The sequence below is a fragment of the Alligator sinensis genome, unplaced genomic scaffold (assembly GCF_000455745.1).
Source record: "Alligator sinensis unplaced genomic scaffold, ASM45574v1 scaffold297_1, whole genome shotgun sequence".
NCBI classification, from domain to species: domain Eukaryota; kingdom Metazoa; phylum Chordata; order Crocodylia; family Alligatoridae; genus Alligator; species Alligator sinensis.
The window spans coordinates 5,722,692-5,738,823 of NW_005841848.1; the positions used below are offsets into that span (position 1 = coordinate 5,722,692).

The 16,132-nt window shown below is 39.8% G+C and overlaps 1 protein-coding gene across 3 annotated transcripts in view; it reads left to right on the plus strand.

The window, feature by feature from the left end:
• NRCAM (neuronal cell adhesion molecule) overlaps window positions 1-16,132 on the plus strand; it is a 153,750-nt gene that overhangs the window by 59,728 nt on the left and 77,890 nt on the right. For all 3 annotated transcript variants that reach the window (XM_025208975.1, XM_025208982.1, XM_025208970.1), the window contains 7 exons: window positions 3,153-3,349; window positions 4,391-4,513; window positions 6,370-6,540; window positions 6,988-7,044; window positions 9,353-9,464; window positions 10,572-10,756; window positions 12,454-12,585. In XM_025208975.1, the coding sequence (XP_025064760.1) occupies window positions 3,153-3,349; window positions 4,391-4,513; window positions 6,370-6,540; window positions 6,988-7,044; window positions 9,353-9,464; window positions 10,572-10,756; window positions 12,454-12,585 (977 nt within the window). The remainder of the gene's footprint in view (window positions 1-3,152; window positions 3,350-4,390; window positions 4,514-6,369; window positions 6,541-6,987; window positions 7,045-9,352; window positions 9,465-10,571; window positions 10,757-12,453; window positions 12,586-16,132) is intronic.

Consider the following 16,132-nt stretch of genomic DNA (forward strand, 5'->3'; position numbering starts at 1 on the left):
TTATACACTTCATCCTCACACACAACAATTTCACTTTTAATAATCAACACTTCCTCCAGATGATGGGAACAGCTGTGGGCACCAAAATGGCCCCACAGTATGCCAACCTTTTTATGAGCCACCTGGAAGAAGACTTCCTCAAGAACTGCGCCATCAAACCCTTGTTATACTTAAGATATATCGCTGACATCTTCATCATTTGGACTGAAAACCTACAATCTCTGATTGACTTCCATCAGAAATTCAACAGTCACCATCCCTCCATCCAACTTTCTCTAGAATACTCCAGCACCAACATCTCCTTTTTAGACATGATGATCAGTATCCAGAATGATAAAATACAGACCACGTTATACAAGAAACCCACAGACCAACATGCATATCTGCACAGAACCAGCAAACACCCTCAACCTGCCTGACATCTGATTCCCCAGGTATCTCTCCACTATTCATCCCCCTTCTCTCTCTTCCACCCCTCCCCGCCCCCCAGCCTGTCTCTCACCCATTGACTCCTCAATCTACATTTTCACTGACTACCTGTCTTGTATGCATACCAGACCAGCCTTTGGCTTCTTCACTTTTCATTCCATCCAAGAAGAGCACACACCATCTGCTGAAACTTCCTTAGCCTGACGAGGGGTTTCTGAACCCGAAAGCTTGCTTAATAATTGTTTTCCAACTATTTAAGTTGGTCTAATAAAAGATATAAGATTCACCCAAAGACCCTCGTCTGCCTATGTCCTTAGACCAATACAGCTACAACCTACACACCTGTAACTTTTCTAGTGCATTTTCTAAAAATAAACACAATCTGAACTTATTTCCAAAGATACTTCATCACCAAAATGCTTGATAGATCCATTAAGTGAACAAGAGGTGCACTCATTTAAATCTGGTAGTCCTGAGTCTAATCTCTGCAGAAGCACATAAAGATTTGAAATTAAGTGCTGTAAAGTTCATCTGTAATGTGTATATTTAGATTTCTATATAGTCATCTAATAGTACCAAAAAAGATATTTGAACGCTAGGTTTAAGGATCTGAGCCTGAGAAACATTGAAAATCAGCATCAGGAGATGTGAGTGCTCAGCATCTCGAGGCTGTTGCATTTAAGTGTGATAAGTCACAGCATGCCACATGTTTAGCCAATTAATGGCTCAAAATGACAAACCTGACTAGGAACAGATGTTCAAAAAGCCTGAGCCTGAATTGATTCAATCTTTGCAGGTTAGTCTAATCTGGCTAGGTTGAACTGGTTTGTAACTGCACAGACATCCTCTTTGGACTGAAGAAATACAGGCAGATGCCTGCAGTGGCTCAGGCTAGAAGCTGGGGAGTGCTAGAGCAGCCCTCCCTTCCCTTTGATAGTGCTGAGCAGAGGGGGGGGGGGGTGTGGTCAGGCCCCAGCAGGACGCTTTGATTAAGGAGACATGTCCCTCCCTCCCCCTTGCTGCTTCTGACCAGTCCAGCAGGGAGTTGATAACAGTATTTAGCACCCCATCCAGAAAACAAAAGCCTCTCATTAGTTCAAGCTTTTCTTAAACAACTTTGTCCCAGGAAGGAACAGAGGGACCAGCTGACGTGTTACTTAGCTCCAAAAAGCCCTAAGTAGACGCTGTTCCATCTGCCTTACACAGAGACCTCTTAGCATTAGCTAGCATACCACATGCTGGCTACTGTCTGTGCTTTGGGAGAAGGGAGAGGGGAATCCCTGATTGAGCAGGTAGTGGTGGGGCACTGGGGCAGGGGAAGTCAGGCAGATACTGAACAGAGGGGAGGGGCCAGCTCAGCTTTCTGGAGCAGAGAACACCGCCCAGGGCTTCAAAGCATCTGGGATGCTAGGGGACTCTGTTTTAAGTTAAACTAGGAAGGTCACTGGTTTGTAATGCTCCTTAAATTGAATGGCAGGTGTCCCAGCACTAGGGCTGGCTCTGCCAGATCTGGGCAATCAGCTGATTATCAGAACTGAGGCTGGGGCAGCCCCAGTATGGGATACAGCTGCTCTTTGTCCAGTTGCCAGGACTGGGCTGGGAGCAGACCTTAGTCTCAACCTGAGACCTGGGGCAGCACCGGGGTCCAGGACATGACTGCCCCTGCCTGATCTCTTGGTCCTAGTTCAGATGGTTTGGCCCCAGCAGTTGCACGTGTGGGATCTGAAAAATTTCATGCCTCATTCCCCCAAAATCATGCATCCTGCCATGCATGTCTGGCAATACAAAACAATGGCAGAATGCACAATTTTTGTCATGGGGAATAAAGTTCCTTACACTATTATATTTGTCTGACAGAGGGTTCATAATCACAACCTGATCATTGCATTAATGTATTTTAGCAATTCACAAACTACACTTTAGAATGTATGTTTGCAGCAGTAAGGTTTGCATACTATGAACCAGCTCTGGGTTTTTCTGGTTTGTTTTTTATTTCTGTTTTTTTTAAGATGTCTTCATGAATCCTAATTTTTCAGAAGCCACTTTCTAAAACAGCCACTGCTTTGTGTAATACCAAAATAAGCCTAGTAGATTAGTTATGGACTAGCAGAGTGCAAAATTTCATTTAAAGAATCACAATTATTTGCATTGAAGTAGTAAAAAGCAATCAGACCTACAACATGGCCTTTTTATTAACTTCAGTAACTTAAAAAAGGCACAGGCCAATTAAAGACAGAGTCTCCTGCTGAGACCTTATATGACAGTTTTCAGCCCAAAGCAAATTTTACAGTCATCTTATAAACCCTTTCATTGATGGAGTTATAATGGAAATGCTAATGCAGCTTTAACAGTATCAGTTCCAGCAGACCTCACTGTATCATCTTTAGTGGAAAATTAGAGCAGTTTTTTCCTATGTGGATAGCTTATAAATCTCTAAATGTAATTTTATAGTACAAATACAGACCTTAAAAATAACACCTATTAGCAAGTTTAGCCAACACTTTTATCTTAAAGCATGGTCAGAATGTGTGATAGATACTGTATTTTAATGGTGTTGTAGAGAGCATTTCACTTGATACTTGAATAATCCAGTGGTATTTTTCTTAAACTATATTTTATGCTATGGACAAATTCTACATTTTACTCGAGAAGAATTTTCTAAAATGATTTTTCTTCTTTTTCCCAGATTTTTAATAAGCATTTTCTTCTTGTTATGACTGTAGCTTCTCATGGACACGTAATGGAACTCATTTTGATATAGATAAAGATGCACGGGTAACAATGAAACCAAACTCAGGAACCCTTGTAATAAACATAATGAATGGTGGAAAGGCAGAAGCATATGAAGGCGTGTATCAATGTACAGCAAGGAATGAACATGGAGCAGCAATTTCAAATAATATTGTTATACGACCATCCAGTAAGTGGAACTCTGTGGTTAATCATGAAGCATTTATACTTATTTGCTTTGCTGTAAGTTCCTCACTTGAATCATTTTCTTTTTTCATTTTTAACCAAACATTTTGGTTACAAAAAACAAAATGATATCTTTTTAATCATCAAAACACTCTTGTTAGAAGGTATTGCATTTTTCCTGATGTTCCTGATGTTCGTATTGTAGTACATGAAAAATTATCAATATTCTCCAAAATTCCCTAGTAAATACTTAGCCAAACTATTTTCCTGGTGTTCAGTATGCTTGGTTAACACATCATGTTTAAAGTTGTGTAATGTACAAAACACCGAAATTAGAAAAATATATTTTCGATCCTAAATTGCCATGGTATGAACTTTGTATTAGATCTTTTTTTGTGAAACAAATATACCATACTCTTTTTTTAAAATAGCCCTAACATGGAGTAAACTGAGGCAATTTTTTTGTGATATGATATACCTTTATACTGTAAGGTCACGTTGTATCATCTATCATATGACATACCATACCAATGTATTTTTGGTTGATTGCTTTATCCATTCAGCTGCAACAACCACGAGCAAATATTTCTAAAATATTTTATAGTATCAAGTTTAACCCTCTCAGCTCTTGAGACCAAATATATTTCTTAAATTTGCACTGATTTCTCCCATGTAGTAACTTTTCAGTAATCTCTAACTTTGGGTTTTTTTACTTCATTTTTTCTAATTGTATGTATTACTTTTCACATTACTCAGAATCAAACTTCTAAGATACTTAGATAGAAATTTTAGTGATTATCCAAAGTCATTCTTTTTTTGTTGATTAAGTTGATTAAAGCAATAATTCTCCAAAACTATCAATGCAAATATAATTAAACTTTTCTTTTTTCCAAAGAGAACACAACTGCTCCAAAGTGGAAATTAAAATCTGTGTACATTTCCTAAGACTTTTCCTTTTAATGTGTCTTGCACATAGCTCTGCCTTATCTTCTGGAATTTTTTCTCAATCCATGATTTATATAAGTATTACAATTATTTTCTACAGGATCCCCATTGTGGACTAAAGAAAAACCAGAACCAAAACAAGTTCAAGAAGGTGATTCTTTAGTACTTCACTGCAGACCTCCAATTGGATTACCACCCCCTATAATATTTTGGATGGATAATTGTAAGTTTATAACAACCTGATATCGAGAAGAATTTTCTTAATGTTTTATTAATGTTCTAGATACATTATAATTACTTATCAAGAGTTAACAGCAGCTTGTATGTTTTCTTATCGAAGTAAAAATCCAAACTTTTCTTGAGCAAGGCTTCCTTGATTCCACAGAGCTGAAAAGACTAGGCTAGCAGAAAAGCTACTCAAGAGCAGTGCAGGCAAGGTACATTGGGAATATCAACGAATGCCGTATGGATTTATATTTTCTAAGATGTTATTCAGGAAGAGGTGAGGAAGTTACAGAAAATACTTTAAAAGATTTATGTAGAATTTATTAAGTGATGAACCACTACAGGGCCAAGTACAGACGGTCAGAAATCCCAAGGCTGAATCAATTCAGTCTTTGCAGGTTAGTCTAAACTGCAGAGATTAAACTGAGAAAAAAATGGACAGATATTTATTTTTGATTCAGGAAATGCAGCCATGTGCCCGCTCAGGCCAGAAGCCGGGGAGCATTAGAACATGGCTTTCTGGCACATATCCAGCATGGACTGTGTGTTCACTTCCTCTTCTTGCTGCCTGCAACGTCTCTGGAATCTTCAGTATCACAGAATCACAGTAGCAGGACTCTGCAGGGTTGCTCATCACTTCTTCTTCCTGCTTCCAGGTTCCTCTGGGATTTCTAGTTCACAGTCATAGTCAGCACTGAGTTTGAGCATGGGAAAGGGTATTTAACCCTCCTTCCTGGCCCTAGACCCAGCCAGGGTTTGTCTTGGAGAGGCAGTCCCTGCCTCCCTCTCCCTTACCCCAAACCTCCTCTGCTGGAGCAGAGGGCACAGCCCAGCCCAGGGTTGGAAACATGCTGGGATGCTGTGGGACCATGATTTAACATGAATCAGGAAGAGGTCTGGGACAGAAGTTTCATAAACCGGTTTGACTAGGGTTACCATGCATCTGGGTTTTCCTGGACATATCCTCTTTTCAGATCCCCCAGTCTCAGTCTGGGTGTTTTTCTAAAATGCAATCAAATGTCCAGGATTTTACTCTGCTCTCAGCTTCCCCAGCAAGATGCTGCTTGGGGCTGGGGGCAGAGTGACTGGAGGCAGGGCATACATACATGTGGCCAGCATGTAGCCAGGCAGGGGGTGGGAGCAGCCCAGCAACTGGATGCAGGTAAGTCAGTGGGAGGCGAGGGGTGTGTGTGTGTGTGTGTGTGTGTGTGTGTGTGTGTGTGTGTGTGTGTGTAGTGTGGGGGGGGCATGGGTTTGGGTTTGCAGCAGGTTGGGGGAGATGCATGCCCTGGATGCGTGCCCTTCCAGTGGGGGAAGGGAGAGGAGGAAGGGAGCTGCGTGGCTGCCCCAGCGGCACTGGGGCTGGTGCCTGTGCTCACAGGGGTAGGGCTGGGGGGAGTAGAGGGCTGGGGGTCGGGAGTGAGGGGCATCAGCAGGGCTGGGGGGGGCTGGGGGTTTTTCGGTGGGGGCAGGGGCAAGGGCAGTCCCCTGCGCCCCTCCCCCCCCAGTTATATATCCCCTCTCCTCCCGCACGGCAGGTGTCCTCTTTTTTGGAACCGGAATTATGGTAACCCTAGCATTTGACCCATATCAGTTAAGCCTGATACCACATTCAACCAGGTTTATCGTAAACCAGTTTCAGCCATTTTGAAACTGGTTTATGTGCACTGAACTTATGTTCTGTTACAGGTTTATATCAGTTTTTGTTTACTTACACCAGTTTATGTTTAACTTCTGTATCTAGCCCAAAAGGCACAAAGGCAGTTGAGTGTGGAGCCTGCAGACATTATGTTGGTATTTTTTGTGTGTGCACACGTTATAATGAAAAAAATGTGTGCATTTTGTTTTATTTAGCATTCCAAAGGTTGCCTCAAAGTGAAAGAGTTTCCCAAGGTCTAAATGGGGACCTTTATTTTTCTAATGTACGACCAGAAGACACCCGTGAGGACTATATTTGCTATGCAAGATTTAATCATACTCAGACCATACAGCAGAAGCAACCCATTTCTGTGAAGGTTTTTTCAAGTAGGTATTTCATTTTTTAATTTTAATGTAAATGTACAATCATCTGTGGGGGGATTGCTTGCTGGCTTACAGTTAAAAAGCTTTATATGAGAGACTTTTGTATCTCAACTACAATGAGTAAGAAATTAAGTCTCTAAGGTTATTAATCTTCCATTTATATATATATTTGATAAAATATCTTTTTTTCAAAAATATATCTATTTTATAACATTTTACTTATTTAAAAATCTAATGTAATAAATAATTCTGATTGACATTCCTCTGTAGATACTCCGGGTTATAATAGTTGTGACAATCCAGATGAATCAATCAACAGATCTTTGCAATAATATATTGCCCTCTGTTAGTGGTATTAAATGACTTTGACCATATAGATTCTCCTTTGATGCCCAGTACCCTGGTTTACCCCACTTATGTGCATCCTTCACGATATTCTGTTTATTTCAGTGGATTCAATGAATGAAACTATAGCTGCTAATTTGAGTGACAGTGATTTTTATGGTGGTGAGTTACAAGTGATCCCCACTGATACTCCTCCTTTCATAGTAGAATTTAGTTAACTAACTTCACCTCCATGATTATTTAACCTTTTACTTCCCCTTTCCAATTTCTAATATGGGCATCTAATAGTACCAGTGATAATATATACTTTATAAAGAGTCTGCACAGTGTGAGTCTTCAAAATATGTCAAATTAATTTTGATGTACTGTCAATATAGTATGCTTACCAAAATATCAATTTTACAGCAAATGAAGCTTTTCACACTGGAGCAGATTTTGCATGTTGTTTTCCTAATACTTTCTGTATTATGCTTTTAAAATCTTTCTCCTCCTATTTAACTGATGCATAGAAATGTACAATATCGCTGGGATTAGGCAATATCACAGGCTGTGTCATAAGTAACGATGGTAGTTTTAAACATTTAACAGATTCACTTAATATTTCATAACTTCTTGAAATTCCATTCATTTTTAATCTTTTTCATAAATGTAAAACTAGAACAATTTAAAATACGAGCTTTTTATACCAGGTGTAAAATTAACTTCACATGAAAAATATATATTTTTTTGCTCATATGTTTGTTTGATTTAATTTTAACCCAGTCTGCTTTTCTGCATTGTGGGCTAGGTCCTCAGCTGGTAGAAATCTGCTAAGCTCAGGTAAATTCAGATCAGTACTGATTTTACATCAGCTGAGGATCTAACAAAATAATTTTACATCCTATATGATGGTGAGGAAATAGGTCATTCTTTTTTCCTTAAGACATTTTTCATAACTGAGATTCTGTAGACATTTGATCTCAATTATTGAAACTCAGAATGTAACAGGTGTGGCAACTTCTTAATTCTCTATATAGAATTAAAATTAGTTAGAGAACAAACAACATGAAATTTCCATGCTGGTGGAATAAATATCTGCAAACCGAATGACACATTGAGTGGAGTGAGGAAAAAGTCAATTCATTTGGTGCATGACTCAAGAAGTCAGTTTTTCAGGATTCTCATAGTTTTGAGTTATGAATACATGTTTTTTTTTAAGTGCATGAACTGAGCAAATTGTTCATTGCCCTGTAGCCATTGACCCTGTTCCTCTTTGTCCCTTTTCCATTCCATTTAAAGAAAAGCTTTTGTATATGAGCATTTGAGATACTTTAGGAACATATTCTTCATCCTTAATCTAGCATTAAATCCTGTGCCCTAGGACACAATGGATGAGCATCCTTATGTTCCTACCCATATTAAAAAAACCCCCCAAAACTTCAGATGGAAAGATTCAAAACATTGCATCTTGTAGTAATCACTCCTGTGATTAAGAGTGCTCGGATAGTTTTATAACTTTTATTTCTAGAAAGGTCTGATTTCTGTAATATGAACCTTTAAAAAAGAAGATATGAAGTACTGTAATACACTTAGAATTAAATCAAGCAAATCCAAAGATTAAAAAAAAAATTAAATATAATGACCAGTGTAAAATACTGGGCTTGGATTTGTGCTTAGGTGTTGCCCTTCCTGTTTAATTATTTTTATTGTTAAGAAAACAATAAAGATCCACTTTTTGGAAAAACTCAAATTAAAATTAAAATATGTTTTAAGGGGACAAGACATGGATAAGTTTCATAAGAAGTCCTCCCCCCCTAGGATGGCCTAGAAAATATTGACTGAAATATATTGCACATTAATGTGTTTTATTGTTCCTATGTTCTTGAATAGAACCGGTTTACATTGGACCAGTTTTCTTTTGAGGGTTTTAGCATAGTTTTGCTGGAAGTAAAGAATGTCTGATGTTGAGATGTTAAGCCCTAGCCCAATTCTTGCAATATGATCCACATAGGTGGACCTGGCACCTATGAGAAATCCCTTTGAAATGAGCGGGGGTTTATGCAGGGTTAGAGAGTAGGTGTGTAACCTTCAGAATGGCAATTCAAGCCCTTTGTTAGTACTAGATAAAACAGTTTGGTCGCAATAATGCTGCTGTGTTCATGCATAGAAAAAGACAGCATTTCCCATATCCAGGTAGGATTCTAGTATGCTTATCCTAACTGGTGGAAGCTGTGCAGATTCTTAAATGCAAATATTTTAAAGCAAATTAACATGCACAGCAAAACGCTTAGGCTAAATTCTATAATGTCCATATGTGTGAAATCATGTCCACTTAGTGTACATATTACTAATAGTCTTCATGCCCAACTACAGATTTATTTACTGTCAGCATTCTGATACTTTAGAATATATTAGATTTTATCACAAAACGTTTCACATTATTTTTTTCTTATTTGTTCTCATTATTTTAATTTCAATTTTTTAATTTCAGCAAGGTCAGTTACAGAGAGACGGCCAAATCTTTTGATGCCAGTAGGTAGCACAAGTACCAAAGTGGAACTGAGAGGAAACACACTTCTGCTGGAGTGCATTGCCGGAGGAGTGTGAGTCGTTTTTCCACCCCCAAAGTTTTCTTCTAAATACAAAGAGAAATAAACATTTCAGAGAGAATGTCAGTGCCCAGAAGGTAGCATAATCCTAGATGTTATAGTGCTGGATGAGTTATGTTTGCAGAAACAGATGAAAAAATTAAAAGCAGGAGGTTTGTTTACAACACTTCACACATTTAGACTACCTGAGACTTAAAAACATAAATGGAACAGCTCATATTACGCTGACCTTCACTCTGTGCACTTAATACAGTCCAAATTTAATCAATTTGGTTTCTGAACAAGTGTGGCCTTAGAGTGGAATACCACCAATGCTGCATTTTGAAATGGTCTGCAGAGATATATGGGAGAATTTGTTTTCAACAGCATGCCTGATTCAAGACAGTGTTCTTGTTCCCTCACATCTATGATCCCTAAACCCTCAGGTCCCTGACAGATGTTAAATTTATGGCACAGTAAATACACTGTGCCATAAACTGCAACATGTCATAAGTACAAAACAATTATGGTGCAATAAACTGGCAAACCAGATATGCAGATATTTAATGTGGGACATCTTTGTGGTTGGGTTGCATCATGCTTTAATTTGAATGTGTATGATGAACTTGCTGGGGTGGACGCCCAAGCTAGGACTCCCTGTGCACTTTGAACAGGCTGGGGAGCCTGAGATGGGGAGCTGCTTCCACATTTTGCTCTCCCTACCCCAGCATATTCAAAGTGCATGAATACAGCTGGGTTGTACAGCATGTCTTCACTGGGGGAAGGGTTGGATGTTTCCCATGCTGGAAGGATTCCCTCTGCCCAGTCAGCCCTGTGCTGAACCTGGGGGCAACCCCTGAGTCAGGACTGGGCTGTCCTCTGTCCTTTGCAAGATGCCCAGTATGTAGCTTGCATGTGCATGGCCTGCACCATGCACCTTTCAAGGGACAGGGGTTGGTTGTATTATGGACCCGCTTTCCTGGTCATGCCTACAAGTCCAGGCCAAATAATTATCTTTAAATAATTATTTTTAAATTTTATACATGAGAAACCAGTGGGCTGAACTCTTGGCATCTCTCTATTCCCAGCCATTTGATCTCATCTGTGTTTTTGTTTCTCCAGACCCACACCAGTTATTCGCTGGATTAAAGAAGGTGGTGAATTGCCTGCCAATAGGACATTTTTTGAAAATTTTAAGAAAACTCTTAAAATCATAGATGTTTCTGAAGCTGATGCTGGGAACTATAAATGTGTAGCAAGAAATGTGTTAGGATCTGTTCACCATACCATTACAGTAACTGTCAAAGGTAATATTAAAATAATGTCAGCATCCAAATTCAAGTTTATACGGTAATTTATTTTATATGGGGAACATGTTAGAGCAAATCATATCTAAAAGGATGAGTGAGAGCAGTAACTATAATTGAGCAAAATGATCATTGAATCATCTGAGGTTTGCTACTAGATATTGTATCTCTGCTTGCTGTGATAATCTCATTTTAGCACATGTTTTTATTTATTTACCTCTACATTTGCCAAGCAAGGTGGTATACTGAGATGATACTAAAGAGACAAAAATCCATTAATAACCTCAACTAAATATAGTTAGGCTAGATTCCTTTTCCTTTTTCTTTGTATCTTCTTTCCCTCTGTCTCTCTTCATCCTCTCATAACATTCCCCTTATGCCTTTACTTTCCCATTTTTCTACTCTTTGTATCTATTCTTTTTCTCTTTCTTCACTTCCTCTGCTTTTGGTTCTACCTTGTTCATTGTACTAGTTCTCAGTTCACAGACACTATGCTATGGTATTTACCTGAATCCAAAACAACATTGAATTTAAGACAACCCCCCAGTAATTGGATTCTAGACATGGCAAATGTATCAATTTGTTAAAATTTTCCATGTGTAGAATCCAATTATTGAAGGGTTGCCTTTAAATTCATCCCCCCACTGATACAGAAGAAAAGCAGTGGCAAGGGGGTAGATGGTAGGGTGGGGATAAGAGACAGGGAAAGGAGTAGATGAGGCTCAGGGGGGCAGGGGCAGGCACCAGGGGACAGAGGATGAGGGAGGCAGGTGCGGGGACTGGGGGGGGGCAGAAGTGGCAGGGGGCAGAAAAATGGGGAGGGAGGAAGCTGCTGCAGCTTCAGCTCCAGCCCTGACCTGGGCTTAGGGCCAGAGTCAGAGCTGCAACAGCTGTTCTCTATGCCCCTCCCAGTACCTTGTAAGACGAGGGGCTCTTTTCCTCATGTTGACTGGGGGGATGGGAAATCTCATCTTGAATTCACATAAATATAGTACTAGTTATAAAGACATTTAAAACAGGTTGATATTTCAAAAGTGCCTGTGAGTTTCTATATAAACTTCATTTTAAAAAATCTCCATTTTTGCTTTGTCTGCATCTGTCACCAAAAATAAAATCTCCATGCCTCCAAAGTCACTGGAAGCCTTTCCACTGACTTCAGCAAGTCAAGGACTTCACACAGCTTCTGTTTATTCTTCTTCCCCTCTTAAGTGCTAGCTCTTTTGTCTCACCTGTAAGCACTGTCTCCTTTGCCATTCCTCAAATGTTTGAAGAGAGGGGGCCCCCTGAATATTTATTAGAAAGACTACTGTTCCAGCATTTTTACAGATAAATTTAATGAATGTTGCTGTCTTGAAAAAGAAAGAACCTATGAGAGTCAAAGCAGCCAATATATATGTTATTGATCTTCCTTAAATTGAGTAAAAAAATTATCTTATTTATTAAAAAAATTTGAAGCAAACAGCTACAAGGTGCATGATGTGTTGTCTGTCTAAAAACCTAATAATTTATTGCCTATGGCTTGTGTAATCAAAACATAATTTTACCAGTATATTATACATGTTTGCAAACATAAAAATCAGCAAATATATTCGCATCATTGATTTATTTGGCAGTTAAATCTGTTGTGCTGTATGATTTTGATTTTTTTAATAGACTCTTGTAACATTGACCATTAATGTGTTTTTTTCTAATCACAGCTGCTCCATACTGGATAACAGCACCTAGAAACCTTGTATTGTCTCCTGGAGAGGATGGAACCCTGATCTGCAGAGCTAATGGCAACCCAAAACCTAATATTAACTGGCTAGCCAATGGTGTTACCATAGCAAGTAAGATTCTTAATCATCTTATGGGAAAATGAATAAGAGGAGATAAAGGATATGGACCCATAGGGGATATGAAATATGTATAAATAATTACTGCCTATTTAAGGATGTTTTGCCTATCATTGAGGAAAAACCCCTCAGAAAATGAAATAAATGCGGGCTTGTGCATGAAAAAGCAGCAATTTAAAAAAACCCAACAAAACCTCAAGTATAACCCCTTGGTGACAAAGCTTTTTAATGTGCAGCTGCATGTCCTGTTCTATTGCCTGTTAGTGTTACATTGTGGAGGTGGCGTCAGAGCAATAAGTCTGTGCCACTTTCAGAGGGGTGGTATCAGAGATAGAGTTGCTGATCATTATATTGCCACTGCAATGCTTTTTGCTAGGACCGCTCAGTTGCAATCCCATTGATTAACTATATACTTCTATAGTTTGACTAAACACCACTTCAGGGGTTAGGAATTTGCAATAAGTTCATATTCCAAGCCGCAAAATTCACATGCTGTAGCAGTTCTGTCTGTATGAGTCAGCAACTGTCTGGAAAACAGCCCATGCCAAGCAGGTGTCAGAGGAAAGGAACCCCTTAAGCAATGGAACAACTGATTCTGTGTCTGTGAGCTAGTAAAACAGCTATGAATTGATGTGCCAGACCTTTTTTTGTTATGGTCTTTCGACTCGCAGCACCATATGACAGACACAAAATAATTTCTATGTATAGCTCATCCTTACTTGAAAAGAAATCAATTGAATAACACAGCCTGCACTGTGCTGCCAATTATTTTTATATTAATCCAAAGCAGCCAGATCGGGGCTGTCCTGCTAATGGCCTGGGACCCCAAGGCTCCAGGTCCAGTCACCACTTCTTTCATTGCTCTCGTGCTGCTGCTGCTGGAGTGTCTGACTTCTCTTCCTCTGGCTTGTGCTTTCTGCCTCCACACTTGGGGGCAGGGCTGAGGGCTCAGGGGTACCCTGTGTGATATGGGGGTGCAGATATGGCACTGAGAATGGCTCTCAGTGTGGCAGGGCTGGGGAGTAGGGCCGTGCAAAGTCTCAGTTGCTGATTCAATTCAAAGGAGATTCAACCTGATTCAACGGCTGAATCTCTGAATCCAGATCGAAGCGGGAGACCTGTTAATCTCTCCAAATTGAATCGGAGAGATTTGACAATTTGGGCATAGACACAGCTTTATATGTTTTTTCTACATACCTTGAGGTATCAGGTGCGACTCGTGAACGCTGAGATGGTGGGGTGGATGGAGCATCCCGCGGGTCCCCCGTGCACTGAGTTGTAGACCCAGACGTGAACCAGAAGTACTTTCAGTCCACTTCTGGGTCAGCTGCCGAAGCGCGCAGAGGGGGACTCCCCCGTGCCCTCCCAGCTTGGTGAATGACCCCGGGTGCCCCAAGAGGCACCAGTTGCCAGGCAGGGGGGTCCCTTGCATACTCCATGGCAGACCCCAATGGATCGGACCCCGCCACCTCCCATGGGATGCTCCATCCGCCCCACCATCTCAGCTTTCACAAGCTGTGCCTGGTACCTTGAGGTATGTAGAAAAAACATATAAAGCTGTGTCTATGGCCACATTGCTGATTCTCTGAATCAGAATCAAATCTTCAGATCTCAGCCTGATGAAGGGTGTTTGTACCTGAAAGTTTGCAAAGAAGATTTTTTCCAGCGATTTTAGTTGGTCTAATAAAAGATTCGGATTTACCCAAAGAACCTTAGAAGTGAGATAAGTAGGTTTCTGTGACTGCATCCACATTAGCAGCTATAGTTGTTTAACTGGATTGCTTAGGCACAAAGCAAAGGCAAATGCCATGGCATCTGAGTGAAAGCAAGATGGAGGGAGGGGAATGATAGAATGTGCTGTGAATCCTGAGGTTTCTTCACATTCCATCTTCACGTTCTCTTGGAATACCAGAAGCTCTTCTGTGAGTTTCACAAGTGCAACATGCCCTCGTGTTCAGTTAGTATTGAAATTATTCAGCTGGGCTCTGCCTGTTTCCAGCTGAATTTTTAATGATATAATTGTAAAATAAAACTGAAGCAGCTGGCTGGGCTGCAGGGCAGTGCTGGGTAAGTTAAACCCACAGCATCATTTCAAAGAAAACCAGCCATATTTGACTATCAAAGCATAGCTGTCACCCTGTATCCCACAATGCAACCCCTGCGTCCCAGTAATCTTTTTGCATTTCTTTAATTTTCTACTGGAAAACACAACTGGGAGATACTTAATGCTTCCAGTGTTGTTTCCTTATAATACTGTCAGAGAAGGGCAGGAGCAATGTTGCAGACAGGACCTTTCATCCATGTGATAGGCAAAGAAAGAGGCTTAAACACTGAGAAAAGGGAAGAGGGTGGGAAGTTGAAAGGCACTATCATCTACTAGGAGGAACATTAGTAAAATTAGTGGGCCCTTAAAGTAATTAAAAAGAGTAATGTTAAATTTTCCTTTAGACTATGTTACCTGGTCTAAGAACATCCTTTTAAAAGAAATCGATGTCAAGTCCTATTAAAGTGTTTTTGATGCTTTTATTATGTTTTCATTAATGCAATTTTTAAAAAGAAACTGATAATATGATCATAGGTATGGTCCTGGAGTGATAAGGGCCTAGTCTTTCCATGTTTACTCACTTTAGTAATACTGACTCCCATGCATAGTCCCATTGAGGTCAATTAGGATTACTTGCAGAATAAGGGTCACAAGTTCAGGCCATGACTGCTTTGCTGTGTGCCTCAATTAACATTTGAGTTCTGCATTATTCATGCTGCTGCATAATCTGTCATAATTTACTGCTTAAATATTCAGCAGGGTCTCACCAAAGGGAAATCATGCATAAAATGTCTCAACTTTTAAAGAAGTAACAACCCAAATTAAGTGGAGAAGGGAACCCCTGACATAATTTAGAAAAATACTTGTGATACTGCACAAAGGATTAATTTATTGGTTCAGTTATTTATAGCATGGGGTGAGTTAAGCACACATACTTCTAAATTAAAGAAAGCACTGTACTGAGTGTTCATCTTCATATGAAATGCCCTTTCCTTGCATATATTGTTTTCACATTAATATGATTTTTTTTCAGTCTTCTAAGCACATAATCGCACCGAATTGAAGGGCAGAATGCTAACCCCTAAATTTTCGTTTGAAAGAAAGTCTGATAATTCTTGGATTATTTTATTTTTATATACGCACATGTATGCATGCACATACTCTCTCACTGTCTCTTTCAGACCCATGCATGCCCCCACACACTCATGCACAGGAACGTAAATTGTAGGCTCCTGGAATGGAACTCTGGAGAAGTGTACAGAAGAACAAGGAGATGGGCTGTCAGGCCCATTAATCATTCACCACTGCTGTTGTCATTACAGCTAGAGCTGTGCAAGTAGGCCAGGATTTGGCCTAATGAGCACAGGATGTGGAAAACTGTTGGGACTGGATTGTATTTACTAAACACTGTATGCCAATACACAGTGGTGGCTGGTACTTAAAGTACATGGAGAGGCAGCAGGTAATCTAACATCTTCTCTGTTGCCAATTCCTGCT